Source organism: Botryllus schlosseri, chromosome 15 (assembly GCF_051294905.1).
Source record: "Botryllus schlosseri isolate E-star chromosome 15, Bs_hap1, whole genome shotgun sequence".
NCBI classification, from domain to species: Eukaryota; Metazoa; Chordata; class Ascidiacea; order Stolidobranchia; family Styelidae; genus Botryllus; species Botryllus schlosseri.
The window spans coordinates 9,915,128-9,934,516 of record NC_137250.1 but is presented as its reverse complement, the minus strand read 5'-3'; the positions used below and the strand labels follow the sequence as shown (position 1 = coordinate 9,934,516).

The 19,389-nt window shown below is 40.3% G+C and overlaps 2 protein-coding genes across 2 annotated transcripts; one reads left to right on the top strand and one right to left on the bottom strand.

Annotated features, from left to right (window-relative positions):
* Positions 1 to 1,957: 1,957 nt before the first annotated feature.
* LOC145457699 (uncharacterized) lies at positions 1,958 to 16,331 on the bottom strand. The gene is made up of 9 exons (XM_080335971.1): positions 15,465 to 16,331; positions 12,369 to 12,589; positions 10,930 to 11,066; positions 9,918 to 10,105; positions 8,689 to 8,856; positions 4,518 to 4,754; positions 3,777 to 3,930; positions 2,818 to 3,030; positions 1,958 to 2,320 (listed from the first exon to the last, which is right to left on the bottom strand). The coding sequence occupies exons 1-9, from the start codon at positions 15,701 to 15,703 to the stop codon at positions 2,228 to 2,230; spliced, it is 1,650 nt and encodes a 549-aa protein (XP_080192097.1). The 5' UTR covers positions 15,704 to 16,331; the 3' UTR covers positions 1,958 to 2,227.
* A 1,046-nt stretch (positions 16,332 to 17,377) lies between these two features.
* Positions 17,378 to 19,389, top strand: LOC145457731 (lactadherin-like). Its single transcript, XM_080336008.1, has 5 exons — positions 17,378 to 17,518; positions 17,761 to 17,790; positions 17,857 to 18,003; positions 18,403 to 18,572; positions 19,102 to 19,389. Exons 1-5 carry the CDS (start codon positions 17,401 to 17,403, stop codon positions 19,255 to 19,257), a joined length of 621 nt encoding a protein of 206 aa, XP_080192134.1. The 5' UTR covers positions 17,378 to 17,400; the 3' UTR covers positions 19,258 to 19,389.

Below are 19,389 nucleotides of genomic sequence, written 5' to 3'. Positions count from 1 at the left end.
GTAGAGCTACGATGAAAACGCCGTTTCTATGATCGAAAGTGAGATATCGTCTCTCTCTTGCCAAGTAGTCTTTTCTCAATTTGCAAGGATGCTAAAAGTTCCGAATATTTCTATTCCAAATCCCCAAGCCTATGTTAGATCATTTAACCTGTGTTGATGGACTACTCTACGTTCAGAATCACCTTCGATTTCAAAATTTTCATCATTAGGCCTGCTATCCCTAAGATCTTCATCTTGATCCCAATTATCGAGCGTAGAGGAGTTTCAAGTTACACTGGGTAAGCTGAATGGGGCATTGGACCTATAGCTGATAGTAAATGTAATGTTCAGCGGCATATGCACATCATGCACTCATGGTATGCATATGCACAGATCGTGTGTATGTGTATCGTGAGTCGGTGTATATGCCGCAAAAACATCAAGGACAAAAATAAACTACGTCCTTTCCTTTCCATATCCTTTAGTTTGCGTCAAATATGTGTCTGAAATATCCTCGGATGATCTTCTAACCAAAAATGGATGAAAGCATCGGCCTAGATCGATACCAGTACCTTTTTTCCTAGTAATTCAATTGACCCCTTGGATATATAACTTATTCCATGATAAAAGTGTGGATTTCTATATGGTATGAAAAATTAATATGGGTAAATTCGTGAAAATTTGCATATTTTGGGCATATGTCGTAGAGCAAAAACTGGACGTGATAGAAGAAAACCAGCGGCATTTTTGGAATCAGCACGCCAAAATTAGCCCAAATCAAGTCCAAAATCGAAGTCAACAAATTTTTCGTTCAAAATTGTTGCCCAGTGATATCATTGTCGTAACAGTTACCAATACGTCGAGCAATCATCGTGACGTCGTCCCTGCCCCATTGCAAATTGATCCAGACCTGCCACTATCCAATAACGAAGCCGTCTCCGACACTAAGGTTAGCAAATTTTCAATTTCTATTTTTGCCTTCGAGCAGTAAATGATGTATTTCGAATATAGGTTTTGCCTACGTGCACTAATTTATCTTTCTATACCACTATCTTGCCATTCCATTTATGAGTAGGCTACCAGAGTATATTTTTGACAATTACATCAATTAGTAGTGTCATTAGCTATTTGCGCTAATCGCTAAGATACACCCTGCAATTTCGAAAGTAGCCACGTTTGATCGACTTCTTCGACCCCTTGACTACTTGAAGTACTTTTAAGATCTCAATTCATTTCAAGTACCTTTGGCGTGTCTTGGGAAATAACTGCTTCTACTTGTAAATTATTAGAAATTGAGTGACCTCAGTTCTTGGTACGAAAATCAATCTCATGGGTGTTTTGGATTTTAATTCGCAGGAGGACATCGACATGGATATTGAAGATTTGTTTGCTGAAATCACTCGGGACGAGGATCAAGCATGTCTCAATTACTTTCCAAGATTTCTATCCGTGTTCTGTATTGAAATATCTACCGTTGTTACATCTATAATGTTTTCATTTCTTACAAGGAGATTGGATCATTACATGTCCCATATTAGTATTATTGAGAGACTAGTAACTCTTGCAAAGCGATCTCTTTAATTCGTGACTGATCAGTGATCAAGCATGGCTCTTAATTACTCTTCAAGATTTCTATCCATGTCCTGTTCTGTGTTGAGATATCTACAATTGTTTCATAAAAAGAGATTGGATTGTGACATGTCCGCATATGTGTCATTTTTAGCGACTCTTGCCTAGCTCTCCAAGTCGTGATCAAGCATGTCACTTTTAATTATTGTATGAGATTTCGATCCATGTTCTTTTTTCTTTGTCTCTACCGTTGTTGCATCTTAAATGTTTTTATTTCTTAATAAAAAGAGATTGGGTAATGGGAAGACGCTGGTTACTCTTGCAAAGCTCTCCAAGTCGTAGTGAAGTATGCCCCTCAATTACTGTTCCAGATTTCTACCGCTGTTCCATGTTGAGAAATCAACCCTTGTTGCATCGAAGATCTTTTTATTGTTTAGGTAAAGAAAATTAGGGTGTGACCAATGTTCCCTCTGAGCTGCGCAATTGTGCAGTTCTGACACGGTCTCTGCGCCCAGAAAATCTTGCGCTGCGCACAAAAAATCCGAAGGTCTTTTTTATCAAGTCGCAGTGAGTTGGTGATGTTGCATATTTGCAATGTTGAGAGACTAGTAAGTGAAGACGCTGATATGTGGGAAAAGGTTCTAACGCATGAGTAAGGATATGTCAGTGATATTCTGGCCTAAAGGATGAGTATATTCCGGGAAGATTTAGTCGTCCGTAAAGGTGCTCCGGGTGTAGATTCCCTCCGCGAGTGTGGCGTTATGTACGCAAGCTGAAATATACATTACTTTAAATGCAGAGATGGTTGGTACTACTTTTTGCACTACTTACTAATGTGGTCACGTTTACAAACTAGTTTTAAGTCACATTTTTTACGCAAAACTACTTTGTCATTTGCGAGTAGACAGTAACACGCAAAATATATATTCAAAAATAACTCTAACGGTGGTGTCAGCAGTGATGCTGTGTTGTGTGAAAAATGCATCTTGCAATGTTTAAAATTGCCCACCTCCGATTTACTACTAAAGTACCAACACCTCAGAGAAAATCTACTTTTTGAAAGTGAGAGTACCTAATTGAGTACTTTTTAATCTTCTACCTGAAGTCGATTTGCCCTGCCTAGGAAATAGCTGCTCGTACTTGAGTAGAAATTCGTGACATTACTTCAAATTGAATAGCAATCCTGACTACTTCAACCACCTCTGGTTCAGATACTACAGTAGCATGCTAACTAAGAATTTCCAACCAGATGATTCCAGTAATTCTTACCTGACTTTGGTTCGTGTTTGACGGGGTGCCCTGTCTTCTTACACCTATCGCAGGAGTCGGACGTCTTTGCTGACCCTTGTCTCTGGCTATCGCATTCGGATAGCCTAGTAGCCTTGCGCCTTCTTCAGAAGTGTGGTAAACGTCGCTGTTTGGATGGAGTAGAGACTCGGCGTGGCGTAGTGATGGGATGACTCGACGGTGACGCCTCTCAATCTGTAGAAATTGTAGTCAGCGTGAATTCAAATTTTGTTTACTTCCTAAAGTGGTTATGTTCTAGACTACTTCTTATTCATAATTTCATTTTTAGGGAAATACTAGGTTTGCTTTTTGCTTTCTTGGAAACCGCCACTTCTACCTCTGCTCGACTGCCAGAGATGCCTACTTTGCGCATTTCTGAGTATTGCCTACTACGACATCATATCAGTAATAACGGCTTAAATTAAGAGGTTAAAAAAATCAGCTGCCACAAAGGAAACAACTTCTGTTACATCAAAATTAATTTTATATTTCTTCACAAGGACCATTTATTAGCACCTTGCAACAATGATGCAATTTGATTACTACGTCTCAGAAATGTCATTTCCGCGAACATGCCCAGCCTTGTGCTGATATAGGGTTCCCGTTTCGGACAGCCGAGGTCGGAAGGCTCCACGGTGTGGAGATAGTACCATATATGAGCTATTTCACGCTGATAAAATCACTTTTATCTACTCAATAAAATATATCACCTCACGGCTGTAATCATAACTGATACTTAGAATCCTATTCGGGTACTGGAATCGCTGTGCCCAAATTTTACCTTGTATCGTTATAATATATATTTGGAGCTTTCCATTGCCAAAATTTGATTCAGCCTTGTTTCAATACTTGTCCTAACTATCCTCCGTAATACTTGAGATGGTTTTAGGTTATGCTTGTTTCAAGCGCTATCTTTTAACGCAAACCTATTTGTCACCTACCCAAGGCCTGCGTCGTCTGGCTTGCATCGAGCTTTCCTTACTCGCATAAATGTAATCGCTGCTGTCAATGCGCCGAGCGCTGTACTCTGAATCGTCATCTTCGTGCCAGCATGGCCGTGACCTTGTAAAATCTTCATCACTGTAGCGGCTTGATCTACATTCACAGGTTTTACATACTCGTTATTACTCAATCCATACATCGAACAATGATTCGAAGATTTAAATCCAGGTCCAGAATTCATTTCGCATCACATCCATATTGGGCAATAACTGAAACCTGGATTCCAAATCCAGCTTGTCCTTTTATATTAACTTCTTTTACTTTTCGTTCAGTGTGCATGACTCCTCTTTACATCGCCTAGGCCCAGGTGGGTGTCTGATATCAAAGACTACTCCAAGTCGTTTCGACACCTTCCTATCTTTTCATTGTGTCGCAGTCTTGTGATGTATTGAAATGATGAAATTATAATAATAAAATCAACTGAACTGAACATTAAACTTCATAAATTCGACTCGGTCAAAATTTTCAAATTTGATTTTATAACTCCAATTTCATGCTCCTCTCTGGCATATAGTGAAACTCGTGGGCAAATTGGTCATTACCAAGCAATTCTTCATCTTATGTTTTTAAGGCCTGGAATACCTACTTTTTTACTTACTCGGAAATCGGCATTTCTACTTGCGCATGAGTTATAATTCACCGTACTGACTACTTTGACCATGCATCCAATCGCGACTTACAATGCAGACCACACATTATCCGTTCTCGTGGTCGCCCGCAGAGTGTAGTTGTGTTCGGTTTGGTGTGTTTGAAACTCTCGAGATGGCGTCGAACTCGGCCGATAGCTAACAAAGCTGCATTCTCTGGAGGTCAGCCTCGAATCGAAAGTTTTTGCTGAATATCTGGCGTATCGTCGCCCGGTTTCCTCGGCATTGTTGCTGCCGTCTGATTCCTCGCTTACAGTGGTGAGTGAGTGCCTGGATGTGGAGCGATAGGTTTACCATATTTTCAGAACCCAGGAGGCAAAGCAAATGTTACAAAAACAGCAAGCTAAAGTTACAAAATAAGACACAAAAACAACAAGTCAAATATATTTTATAGATTAAGGGCATGGTTACTTTGCGGTTCCCTCAAGTACAGTACAGAATGATCATTTATATCGAGATCGTAAAATTGTTCAAACGAAAGATCATTGAAATTATACGCAACCGCTAAGATTGTCGAAATTCATCCATCTAATAGGCTGGCTACAGTAACTTTTTGAAAATAACTACGTCTCAAAAAAAGAGTATATTTAGCGTCCTCGTGGGACCATTCATTTCTCTTGAGAAAAGAGGACATATCCTCTTAACAGAGAACATACGGTAGGCCTATACTAAGATCATTATGTGTATGATATTATGGATACTCAGGTAAAAGGTTGCTTGATTACAGGGCTGTAATGAATCGAGTCGCTACTTTATGTTGACTCGAGTAATTTTCTTACACATGGAATATGGACTAGAGTCACTTTGTGTATTGACTCGTCTTGAACTCATTATTGCTTTCACAACTACATTCATTGCAGTAAAGAATTTATTAACTCGAAGACTTTTCGTGTGCCCCTTATCAAGAGTTAACGGCATAATAACAAGCATACAGAAAGAGATTCAAACGAAAACCAAATTGGCAAAGTATGACATAATAATACAATAATAAAAAAATAACGCTAGGCAAAGTCAGCTGTACCGGTAGTCATAACAAGAGACGAGAGAAAATCAAATTTACAATAATACACGGAAGACAACACCCAGACAAATAGCGGTATATATATTAATAGGAAATTTTGAGATTATATAGAAACTCTTTCTGCCGACATAAATCCGGATTGGTCAATTTGATTATAGTTGACTCCAAGACAGACAGATGGAAGGCAGATCTGCATTTAGCAATAACAGTGAACATACTGTCATTGTAATGACTGGCACACACCGGCTAGTTCATTAAATGTTGACCAATTGCAGAGTTAAACGCTGAGACCTGGTTATAGGAAGTAGAGTCAACCGCACGTGACTCGAACATGTCATATGACTTGGGATATTCTATGATTTAATTCGAATCTCGTCTATTAGTGCCAATACCAGGAAAAGAGACTCATAAAATCTCTATTATGTGGTTGAATAATGTTAAGAGAGTTAAGAAAATGAGTATTTTACGAATGCCAGGCATACAATATCACACAGAGTTAAACCTGACTTGAACTTAATAATGAAAAGTGAACATTATGTCTCGACCCATTGTTCCGTCACTTGGGCTTGGACTGGATTCGGTGGTGAATTGAAAATGACTAGACTCGAGTCAATGCTGTTACAGTAAGATTGAATTGTGACTTATCCAGATATATGGATCTATACACTAGGCACCGTCTTGCCATCTCATCCGCGTGAGCGGTATTTCAAAAAAATGCCTAGAATTGGGCCGTGCTACTAGTTGGCAGCTACGGAAGTCAAAAAATAAGGATTATCGTTCTGGTGTAAATGAACATTGTAGTCGACAAAATCATGAATACCACAAAACAATAAACAACAACATATATACCGTACACTAGTACTGAATCCCATTTTTAAACAGAGGTGGTCAGTAACAAAGTTAACTACTTCTACTTAAGCAGGGTTGTAACCAAGTCACAAGGCTCCGAGTCACAAGTCAATCTCACTTTTATAGTTTTGACTCGAGTCAAGTCGAGTCATTTCAATTCACCACCGAGTCCGAGTCCAAGTCAGCGAGCAGAGGGTCGAGTCCGAGTCATGGAATTATGACTCGAGTCCGAGTCCAAGTCATTGTATAGACTGCTCAGTTTCCAGTTAAAGTCTTGGTAAACTCACTTTTTATTACTCTGTTTGGTGATATCGGATGATTCGCATTTATAATATATCAATTTCCCTCACTTTTAGCAGTTTCTGGTCGCATATTCAAGTACCAGTACCCATAGGCGCCGAACCTGGGCATGCAAGGCATGCCAGGCATGCCTAGACATTTTTTTAGGCATGCGGCATGCCTAGAATTCGGTTTGGCATGAATCGGCATAAACCCCGATTGTGTTATTTAGAACGAATCGTAATGTATTTCCGTTTACGACATTACCTGCTACCGCTTATGTGAGTAAGGTAACCCGTTGCGCGCGGCCAATTAGCTACAAGCGCGTTGCCAATTAACGAGATTTGTCTGTGCACAATGTAACGCGACGCGATCTCCCGCTGAGATGATCGCGAAATTGTGTTATTGATTGCTGTGCGCTCGGCAATCATCGTTTGGGACGCTTGCCTGCTTTATCGTGTCTCCGACAAGCCAAGTTTCACTTGCTTGAGCATGAAATCACATCAGCAGTAGGCCCGGTGCCATCGCTGCCTGCACTATCGCATCTGCATTGGCGCGCACGATATTATCGCTTGCCTACACAATCGCATCTGCAACAGGCCTGGTACGAAAGATATCATCGCTGGCCAACTATCACGTCTAGAGCCGAGCATGCGTTGGCTCCCATCTCTCGAGCCTACCATGCGTTAGTTCCAATCTCTCGATGGCTTGGTGACAATGCCGTTACGTGTTTGTTGGTTAGCGATTGTAATTAAAGAGCGACATCGCTGACCTGAATAACATCGAATGTCCGCAGACAGGTGCGATTGTGAGTGCGCCGTGCATGCGTAAGTGAATACCTAAACGTAACCATCAGAAGATGTGTGTCAACTGTCAAGGCTTGAGTTGTAAAAGACGAGAAAGGTTTGAACAACCTGAAGTCCGTGCCATTATAGAACAGATTCCATAACAACTCTGACATTTTGCCTTGCGCAAATCGTCGCCGAGGTTACGTAATACGCGTTGATAAGCGGCGTATTTAATTGTTCGCTAGCGATCAGGAACTCGCTAATTGACAGCACTTCCGGACTCGTTGACAAGCTTATCATACGCGCAAGTTTGTTAACACGAAGATATTGCATAATCGGCATTTATGCAGGCACTTAACTCTCATGAATTGATGCTATATTATCCCTAATTATCAATTCCGTCGGATCATGACGTCATTCCTTTGTGACGTCATCGAACTCGCATGCCTAAGGAAAATTAGCGTTCGGCGCCTATGCCAGTACCAACAGACGAAATCCTAATAGTGTGTTGGCTTCGGAATTACAATGAAATGGCCGTCTGAGTCTCGAGTCAATGACTTGGTTCGAGTCATGCGCAATGACTCGAGTCCAAGTCGAGTCAATACACACATTGACTCGAGTCGAGTCGAGTCATTTCCGTATTTTGAAAAAATGACTCGAGTCAAGTCGAGTCATCAGAAAATCGTGACTCGAGTCGAGTCATGACTCGAGTCATTACAACCCTGTACTTAAGCGTAGTACTCAAGAAACTTTAGCCTAATTGTAATATTTGACTTGATGACTACTGCTTCTACAAGAAAGACTAGGCCTAGAAAATTTGCTTTTTTAATAACTTGGAATCCGCTACTTGGACTTGAGCAGAAATTTGCGACGTTGCTTATAACTGAGCACTGTGAGCAGAGGTGAACAAAGCATACACATAAACAAAATCCAGTTACGGTAAGTCAAAATATAGATTTAGATCGATTTTATTACATTCGGCACAGATATGTGAATGGTGACTTTAACTCACAAAGCAGGGAGAGCAAATCACGAACAAATTTCGGAGCGCTATTGATGACTGACTATGGAGGAAACATCTAGTATGACTAACGATTAATTATAAAAAATTAGGTTGTTAAGACAGTGTACAATATGGGATTTTAGAAAGGGGTCGAGTCGAGCCTGGAAAGGGGGTAGAGGGTTCTCCAATTCTACCCTTGTTCACCTCGCTGGGTAAAACCTACCTGAATTCTCTGAATACCAGAAGTACTACGGATGCAATTACCGGTGATGTAATCTGTCGAAAGGATCATCCTCACAATATGAATCTTCGTCCTCGCTTTCCGATATTTCATATTTTGTTGCCGGCGAAGAAAGTGGCACAAATTGGTTCGGGTGGTTAACAACGTAATGCCGAAATTGTTGCTGGCGATCTTTTCTGCGATTTTTCAATCTTAAAGCATCGGAATAAATTGAAAAAAGTGCGAGGATAGCTTTCTTCGTCACAATTCGAGGCAGCCAAAGTAGTTATTGCTGGTAATAAAGTATAAGTTGCTCGTACTTAATTGTAAGTAGAGAATTTCAAAATCATAATCTGTTACTGTCCCACTGGCAGCGTTGTAACCAAGCCACAAGATTCCGAGTCACGAGTCAATTTGACTATATAGTTTTGACTCGAGTCATTTTCAATTCTGCACCAAGTCAAGTTCGAATCCAAATAAAGGAATAACGGGTCAAGTCCGAGTCAAAGCGTTTGCTGTCTGGTATCAGTTTAAGTCAGGTTCAACTCACTTCTGTGAAACATTTCGGTGATATCGAAGGCCTTGTACTCATAATATACACTTTTCCTAACTTTAAAAATGTTTATTCTATCAAATAAATGATAGTTTCCGGGCCTATCATTTAATTATCGGTCCCGATATAGATATACTAGGGTTACCATATGTCATCTTTTACGAGTATTTGTCCTCTTTTTTCAACAAATCGAAGTGTCCTCGGAGGATGGCCAAATGTGCGTTGAAGCAGATTGAACTCAAAACTGAACAGTGAACACAATCACTTGGACTCGGACTTAAGTCACAAAACTATGACTCCGACTCGACCCTCCACTCACCGACTTAGACTCGGACTTGACTCGGCAGTGAATTGAAAATGACTCGACTCGACACAAGTCAAAACTTTAAAAGTGAGATTGACTTGTGTCTCAGAACCTTGTGACTTGGTTACAACCCTGACAAGTTGGTTCTCATATCAGGCTGAACTTTTCAAGCATGAACTTGAGTTGAAACATATCACTGCACGATTGACCATAATAAATGATCTGTAAGTTTTGGAGTCAAAAATAAAGTCATTTTGCAGACCCTTACAAGATGCAAAACTGCATCTGCGCAATTTGACAAGCTTTATGTAAAAAATGTGTGGCGTGTGGCAAAATATGATTGACAATCACAGCATAACACGTCAGATACAAGTTACAATGCATGTATTAGAAAGGACATTTATACATCGACTTACGTGCTACCTTCCAATCTGTCTCTCCACGACAGATTGCCGCATGAGTCACTTGAAGTGGGCCTGCTGCAACTGTCTGATGAATATCCGAACGACACAGTGATTTCGGACTTCAAATCAGACTCTCGAGAAGCGATTACTCTAACCGGAGTCTTTTCCCGTAAAATTTTGTTTCTCCATCTTCTGTTGAGCTGTCGGTTCATTGAAATCAATATATATATCATTAGACATAACACAACTCTGCAGATGTCCGTATACAAGTGTGACGACCTTTGGTTGACTGATTACCAGATCCCACTTCCACTTCAAAGATTTTGACTCCGTCCTTCTAACCAGAAGTCGCTTAACTCTGGTTCGGAAGTCTATCGAACATTATCTGCTTATTTACAATGTTATTACGTATGATCCAGGACCATTTGTGGATCACTCACACAGCATCGCTTTGGCAATCGTTCAAACCAACAACACTCTGAAACAGATACCGAACTGGGGATTTGTGACAAGCTTGCACAAATTGACAGATTTATATTACAGCATTTGATTCATTTCACTTGGATGCCATGTGAAATAATTACATTTCAGGTATTTTGGCAACTTCTGATTAAATATCAGTTTTGCGTTGTACCAGTCCTATTTTTTGCCATGTAAGCAAGTGGTTATGACAATCATTATATTCTGTAGTCCTAGCTGATGTAATTGTAAACACATTGAACATCCCTATTGTAGCAGTGGCCCTTGGCGTCATCAAACACTAGTAAATTGTCCCGTGAATACATTGAATATTGAGATCCCTGCTTTCGATGCTGATTGGGTCTTAGTATGATTTTTGGTGGACATGAGTGTGATATTCTAAGGAAATACAACAATATATAAAACCATATAATGTCTTTACTCGAGTTGAATTTAGCACCGATAATAATCATTTATCCATCTTTAATTCACTATCTCTCATTATCATTAGAAATGCCAACGTAATACAGTCTCAGCATTACAGGATATCTTAAGGATTCCTTACCAATACAGCGAGCAGAGAGACCGTTAGTAGACTCATGACGGTGCCTGGAATCACAATGTACAAAATCATTGGATCAAAATACTCTGTCGAAGATGGTCCGGACGATACAGTCGATTCGAGATCAGTAGTGAAGGCTGCTGGAATACAGAAGACATCAGAGAATGGGAAATTTCAAACATTGGTACATCAGTGAGATCTAATAATCAAGTTGCCCGTTAGAAACATATGATCCTGGCAACGACTAGTACAGTGGTTTTCAACCTTTTTGGCTTTGTGGGACCCCGTCTAGTTTTAGTTCAAATATAGTTCAATTATGGTGCGACGGTCATCCGTCTTGTACAATTATAAACTGTAGGCTTGTGATAAACAGCAACAAAATGACTTTTCTTGAAAATAACATCATGCTATTTACGTAGAAATTAGGTGGACTTTTATTATTTCAAAGCTAATTTTGCAGCTGTATTTCTTGAAGTATGTGTGGTCTTGAAAATCCGTGTCTTGGATTTGATGTAAAGGAGTCAGACAAGGACAGATGGAGGCTAATGTTACATTAAGGAGTAACGCTTCCGACGACACTTTTGGTGTGATTGCAACATCTATGGCACCATAATGAGGAAACATATTTTTAATGAACATATCACGTCCAGCCTAGTCATTTTTACCTAGCATCTCATCTTGAAGTTATTCTGGTGTAGTGGTTATGTATATCACAGGATAAAATGGATTTCGTGGCGAGGTTTCAATTCCTTCATTGGGACAAATTAGGGAAAATACTTCACGAGTTTTTATTTCAAAGACTCTTATCTAATTTGATGACACTGACAACTTCAATCGAAAAGGTTTCTCAAATTTTACGAAGTCACCCTGATTGATCTTATTATCTCCATATTTATATTTTTTCCACAAATCCCAACAAAACGTCTCTAAACAGCAATATATTTGTATCCGTAGGTTATTGGCAATTTGGCAATTAAAATGAATTTGCACAGTAGGATTTCATGTCGGACGATTATTCTGATGATGTGAATAATGAGGTTTTAGCAGTTGTGGAGGAAGAGTGCCTCATGCTTTCCCTAATTTTAAAAAAATACAGATTTGGTTATCCAACATTTTGCAAATTTGGAAGTCTCGCGGACCCCAGGTTGAGAACCACTGGTCTAATAGATATCAAATGCTGCAAGCTATAGTACGCTCACCGCTCAGGGGGGGGGGGGTCAGTAACAAAGTACTTCTACTCAAATAGGTTCTGCCTACTCACATTACTTACTCAAGAAGTTATGATTTTAGATCGCATCTACTTGACAGAATGATTTTTTTTCAGATTTTATACTCAATTGAAATCACTACTTCTACTTGAATAAAATGTACCTTACTTGCACTTCTACTTGACTGCTAACGATGAGTACACACCAATACCGTCCAATAATTAGAACACTGACTTATGGCAGGTAGGGTTGTGATCAAGCATCTCAAAACAGCTGTGTCTGATGAGTTTCCGGTAACACGAATGGAGACGTCATACGTAGAGTTAGGCTGAATTTGTGACGTCACAGTAACATCCGTATCTACCCCGCTTTGCTTGATCAAGTATCCGTAGGAGAACATGGAGGCTGATCCTGCCGTGTCTTCAAACGCTCTGGCGTAATCGATTCCGTTTAAACTGTGAGGATGTTCGTGTGTCAATAATGTTGTGACCAAAGACGTGAAGAAGCAGTTGCTCTTTTCAGAGTACTTCAGTGGGTTTGTTTACTTCACTTACTCGACAGACATTAGTACAGATTTGAATCTTGAAGAACTGATTTGTGGAACAGAACTTGAATAAAGCTTTCAAAAGTATGTTCATAAGAACGTTTATTAACTTGAAGTCTTTTCGTGTGCTTTTTGTCAAGTGTAGTTTGGAATTCAAAGTGTTGGAGTCAATAAACGTATAATGAATGCACCTATTGCAAGTTTCAGATTTTGAGCTGCAAAAAACACGCATAGGAAGATGCTGGCCGTATTGGGATTTAGGATTTTTCTGAAGTTGGATTTAATATGCAATATCTGGTAAGTTGCAATGTTCATGTGACCATTGAAAGCATATCAGCCACTACCAGATATGGACTTGGATAAGATAGCGTAGTGGGGACGATAATCGCCAACTGCCCAGGCGGCCCGGGTTCGATTCCGCGACGGAGGTTATTCTGGGCTTCTCCTCCCTCGCATTGCTGTTCTTACAACAACAAAAAGCGCAGAAAAAGACATAATGAAAGAGCACACTCACAAATAATGGAAAAGAGCCACGGAATAGAGACTAACATCGAAAAAGGAACTGTGACATCGGGCACTAGGCCGAGGTGGATGCCAGTTTAAGAGACCGCAACTGCAACCACAACTGGTCGTTCGGCGTCCTCCTTTCTGTTCATTACATCGCATCGTGTCTTATCGCATTGTACATTGTGTGTGACTTGTTCAGATGAAAATATAATATGACGGTTATTGAAATCCGCCCATCTCTACTATTCGATCAACAGTGTGCAATGTGCATTTTGAGACTCTGCCGCTCCTAATTCAATGTTTTATAAGCTAAAATAGTGAATGAAAGTTTGGTAGTAGTAATATTAGGATTGATTGACATCTAGGCTATGCAGATTGTTACCAGGGCTTTGGAGCCGGAGCCGGAGCCCCGGAGCCGTGCATTTTCACCGGAGCTGAAGCCGGAGCTCTACATAAAATTCAGCCGGAGCCCCCCTTTATCAAAGTGAAAAATTTCGCGCCCCCCTTATCGTCATATCACAAAATCCAACCGGGATGCTAGCAACCCCAACAGATTGTTTGATGGCATGGAAGGTTATGACTGTTGACGAGAGAATTCAAAAATAAGAAATTCGGTCTATATATAGAGAAACACACGTGAATTGAAGATAAATCGCGCCGAGCGCGAAATGATTTTTCAGTTGACCGCTTCTTCGCGCCCCCCTTCAGATGCTTTCACGCCCCCCCAGGTTGAGAACCACTGGCATAGAGTAAAGTGCGTTCTAGTGGAACTATAATGTTGTCGACATTTGACAAGTATTCTTTATGACGTCGCATGCCGGCACTGTGGCCCCTATATGTCTTCGTTGCTACATCGGATGTTACTGACGGCTGACTGACTCTAGATTACAATAGATAACTAACCTATGGGTAGATTAGTAATCTATATAGACCATGAATGGCCAACCTTTTCGGCTGAAGGGGCACATGCAATTGACGAACTAGTGCGCGGTCCACTAGCCGCGCCAAGCGGGTAAAATTTTCAAAGTTTATAAATAAACTAGGTCAATAATATAATTACTTGAGTATATTGCGGGTGTATTGTATACCGCTCGCTAGTCTCAGTTTGCAAGGACACGACTATTCGGCGTCTGGCCACATCGATATCGAAGGTCTCCGATGATATGCGATAATCATTTTGTGCCTACATTTCACTGCCGACGATCTTTATGCGAGCGCAAACGCGAAAAGAATTTCTCCCGTAATTGCGAATACAGTTAGACTCAATCGGGTAAATTAGGCGTTTTTTTTTTCATTTTCAGTAGGAGGTAGACTACCAAGCAAGAAATCGTGTGACAATTAAACACGCGAACGTGAAGAAAAATTTCGCTACTATTTTAGTTTATTGTAATGTACGACGATTTACTGAAAATGTGACTGGACCCTGGATCTGCCAATGCGTCGGAACTGATATTTTAGTCATCAACATCCCAAGTGTCGCAGCCAGAATTGTAATTTTTGGTTGGCATTGCAAGTTCACAATATGCGCAATTCATTTTCGATAGCATAATAGGAAATTACCTCGCGGGCCACGCAAAACCCTCTCGCGGGCCTCATTTGGCCGCGGGTTGGCCACCCCTGATATAGACAGGCCGATTCGATAATTTCAGATCCGGAGCTGGAGCCGGAGCAGTGGTAATAATGCGGCTCCGGAGCTAATGTACGATAGAAGAAAGCTCCGGAGCCGGAGCTGGAGCAGTTTAAATTTACGGCTGCTCCAAAGCCCTGATTGTTACAAACATGTTTAACATAACATAACATTGTTGGGTTATTATTTTTATCTGAACAAGTCACACACAATGTACAATGCGATAAGACACAATGCGATGTCATGAACAGATAGGAGGATGTCGAACGACACGCATCAGTAGCGATCCTTTACTCTAACATCCACCTCGGCCTAGAGTGCCCGATGTTACAGTTCTTTTCGATGTTGATCTTCTTTGAAGCCGGGTCCTTTTCTACTAGATCTTTCCATTCCTTGTGAGTACTTTCTTTCGTCGGGTCTTTTACTGGGCTTTTTTGTCGCCGTAAGAACGGCAACGGCGGGGGAAGAGGAGCCCAGATAAACCTCCGACGGGAATCGAGCCCGGTCTTCCTGCGTGCTGGGCGCTTATCGTAAATGCCGCCTGGAGTCCAATGGGCATGCGGAATCAAGTTCAGAGTCTATAAATAAGCCTATATTATGATAAATCGTGCAGCACAACATGTCCCAGTCCACAAACAAAACAAATACTCACAGACCAGGACTATCCTCGTATGCATTTAAGACTTCTTCACGGAAAGTGTTTGAGTCAGATGTGAAGATTTCGTTATACTCCGTGACGCTGTACCACGTCACGATGTAGTAGTCCGCCTGGTCCTTCGCGTTCCATTGGATACGGATTGAATTTGTGGCGTTCGATCGGCAAGAAATGATACCATCTGTTCCCAATGACGGATGTACTATTAAATTGGAAGATTTATTGATCATGGTCATCGCTCTACATATAATCGTGCTAGGGAGACCTACATTGAATTATACGCATAAAAGTACTGCTATTTTTTGGATACTCAAGTTTATTCTACTTATAATAATACTCAAGTAATTTTAATTGGCTTGGTGCACATATCTACTTCTATTCTGTGGTTTTGAAGGAAAAGTGGGCGAACTAGGAAGTAGTTTTTCAACTGGCTTGTATTACTTTTAGGAGTACAATTGTCTTAGAACCAAGGAAATGGTCACCGCAGCAAGACAACAAAATGAAATTTCATTGCAGCAGCCATAAATGTCACACATAAACTTATTCCCCTGCAATCTCGAAAATGTTACCCGGCGTTTTGACAGATGTTGACTGTGATTGACTAATAGAAGTGTTATAGCCTACACACCTAGCCCTAAATTACTTTTTCCAACTCGTACATGATTACTTTCCATAACTTTCGTTTTCCAAATATGGTAGTTATAGCATGTTTACCGAATCATTGTTACTAGAGATCGAGTATCATTAGTCTACCTCCACCCAAGTGCCTTCAACGGCTGTTTTGTCCACCTCTCTTTGAGTGAGAGAATATTTAATACAAAATTGTTGTCTTGCCATTGCCCAGTCGAAACCTAAGCACTCACCAAATGCTACTATCAGCTTCAGTAACACATACCAAATGAAGGTGGATATTGTCATACTTCTAGCTTCTTCATTCTTCACTTGAGCGACAACTGCCCATTGCCCAACATATGAGTCTTGTACAATTTGCCTAAAGGTGCACATAAGGTAAGACAAGGGACTCTGACTTTTCACCCTAGCAATTGAAGATTGTAGAAGTATATACTTTGAAGATTACAGAAAATATTCAAAATAGCCCACATTAATCCCATATCTCATAGCATAATTACTGCCTGAAATATATCACATACCTTGTCTAATCTGGAAGGATGACTCAAAGTGGAATAGTGGACAACGTTAAGAGATGCTTTCCATCTGCTTGCTATCATTTCAACTTTATCCTGTGCGCATAACCCAGCACATATTCAAGTTTTTCCTAATGGGTATGTGGAGGATAATAATTGGTTTCCACCTGACAGATGCTGCTGTACAGCTATTCAATTTCCTTATACACTATTATCATAGGTATGAAACGTGATGTGAAATACATTGAATTCAGTCTGACGCTAAACTATCATTAGTGAAATCAGTAGCCCGCGTCTAGGGAACTGCGAAATAAAATCCAAGTATACCGACAGGGACAGATATGGGTACATTTTACAGTTGCGTGAAATCATTTTGGATTCTTCACATGCGGAAGCAGACAAAAGGGCAATAGGCTGCTCATGCAGCATTCAAATAATTTTTCAGCAATTTCTACGGATAAACATTATTCAATGCTCTTGTTAGAAGTGGGAAGATTACCATAACATACCATGTCAACAAACTATGATATCATTTTTTGGTATGAATGTTGAACCAGCATTGTAAAAACATTGAAATATAAACGTCGAGTAGGTCTACATGAAACTATATGCAAAAACTGTGGATGCAGTCTTGTTTTCTTTATCTCTCTAAACAAAACTGTTGATGACATATGCAAATCAAGAAGGCAGTGGTGAACATGCACAGGACATATGCAGGATGATTGGTAAGTATATAAAGCGAACAAAACCATTCCGTAGACACAGAGTTGCAACGATATTGTTATTAAATGGAGTCTGCAACAATGAACCGCCTGCTTGTGCTTGCTTTGGTCGCATCTGTCGCGAATGCGGCCTCGGAAGTTCAAGTAGCGATTGAAAAATTGGCAGAGAAAGTCGCTGAAACAGGTGAGTAACCTTGAAAGATGGCGGGTATCACACTATTATCTACATTATCGATCAGTTCTGTATTGTCAATATCAGTAATTGCTAAAATGTTAATTAGAAATTAGGCAAAATGTCACGCACCATAATATTGCGACAAACGACTTGCCCATCTTCTCCACCGTTCTTTCAAGAACATGATATTTATGATTGCTACCAACGATGCTTTTTCTGTAACACGTAATCAAATTTCATGATTGTTTCAGCCGCAATAAAAGTGATTGAAAAATTCGATTGTAAGTTGCCAAAAATTTTTTTTCGTGTGAAAAGAATTATCGATAATTAGTTCACCCATTCTCCAGTGTGTTACCTGGGAGTGAAGTCTGGACTAATTGATAATGATGCTATCAAGGCCTCTTCCTATTATTCTAATGTATACCATCCTCACTACGGACGCCTTGACAATGAAAAGTCGCAAGGAGACGAAGGGTGCTGGGCAGCAAAAATAAGTGAGTATTTGATGAGTAACGAATCACCTTCATTTTATGAATTAATCTATTGGGTAAATAAAGTGTAGTTGATTACAACCAGCAGTGTTTGAAGCCAAATGACTATTTTGATGAATTTGCATCACTTTAATAAGTCAACCTAGAAATTTTGCCAATGCATTACGATAACAGAATATTGTTTCGAAAATTGCAACTATTTATGAACGAATCATTATAGTCTGTGTGAGTGGGTCACAAAGATACACCGCTTGCACCGGCAATCAATGGCATTACAAGTATATCAAGTATGATCACTACTTTGACCCCTCTGGATATAAGACCAAGTGTAATGTGATGTTGGACATCCTTCCCAGATATAGAAATAATATATAAATTAACTCTATCATGCCTCTCTAACAGACAGAGTTGGCCAGTGGATTCAGGTTGACCTGGGCACTGTGAAAAAGGTTGCTGGAGTAGTCACGCAGGGCAGCCCGACCCGCTACTCTCAATGGGTGACCAGATATAAAGTAGCATGCGGCAACAATTTGGACCATCTACAATATGTTCATGAACACGGAGGAACCAAGGTTCAATACATATTCTCGTTTAGATCTTATTTTCTCAAAGCTTAATTGCATAAAAAATGTGGATAGAGAGATATGATATTCTTTTTCGCCTGCATCATTGAGATGCTTATGACGACGGAGATGCGATACGGCCATAAGGTCACCTAGTCTGCACCCCCGTTTTTTTTCTCCTCTATGCTATCCAAGGATGCTGAGCACCTAGCAGGATAGCAGCGGATACTAGTTTTCCAGTCTTTGGTCTGACCCAGCAGGATGCATCACCATTACGCTATCTCGCTCACTATGCGGTAAAGTCAGGAGCTCAATACGAATGAATGACATTATAATTTACCTTGAAATTATTAACCAATTGCTGCCGTTGCCGTCTGTTCCAGTAGCAGCTCCACCCCGTGCAAAGGTTGTAATCACACCCAGCATGAAATTTTTCTCTATGTTTCCGAGAGGTTTTACACTTCGCTCAGAAGATACCACCAATGTGTGTAATTTTAGCGTAACCTTTCAATCTTTAACTTCCGCATTCGAATAACAGGTATTTGATGGGAACAGCGACAGGAACACAAAAGTTTACAATTACTTTCCGAAGGTCCAGTACTGCAGATGGATCAGAATTTATCCACTGTCATGGCACCTTCACATAGCCATGAGATTCGACTTGATTCACAGCCAATGCTTGGGATTGAAATAACTGAAAATCAATTGATATCACCAAGTGTATTTACTATTTGCACGGAACATGAGGAATATACAACTAGGCATGTGTGTACCTACAAATGCGGTTTTCATGTATTCAGATAACAAAAAAGTCTAACCAAGAGAA

Coding starts and splice junctions, on each gene's coding strand:
- LOC145457699 (XM_080335971.1), bottom strand. CDS start 15,703: ATGACCATGATCAATAAATCTTCCAATTTAATAGTACATCCGTCATTG. Junction 12,590..15,464: donor TACGAGGATAGTCCTGGTCT/GTGAGTATTTGT, acceptor ACATCCTCACAG/TTTAAACGGAATCGATTACG. Junction 8,857..9,917: donor GACAGATTGGAAGGTAGCAC/GTAAGTCGATGT, acceptor CGATGCTTTAAG/ATTGAAAAATCGCAGAAAAG.
- LOC145457731 (XM_080336008.1), top strand. CDS start 17,401: ATGGAGTCTGCAACAATGAACCGCCTGCTTGTGCTTGCTTTGGTCGCA. Junction 17,519..17,760: donor AGAGAAAGTCGCTGAAACAG/GTGAGTAACCTT, acceptor TGATTGTTTCAG/CCGCAATAAAAGTGATTGAA. Junction 17,791..17,856: donor AGTGATTGAAAAATTCGATT/GTAAGTTGCCAA, acceptor CCCATTCTCCAG/TGTGTTACCTGGGAGTGAAG.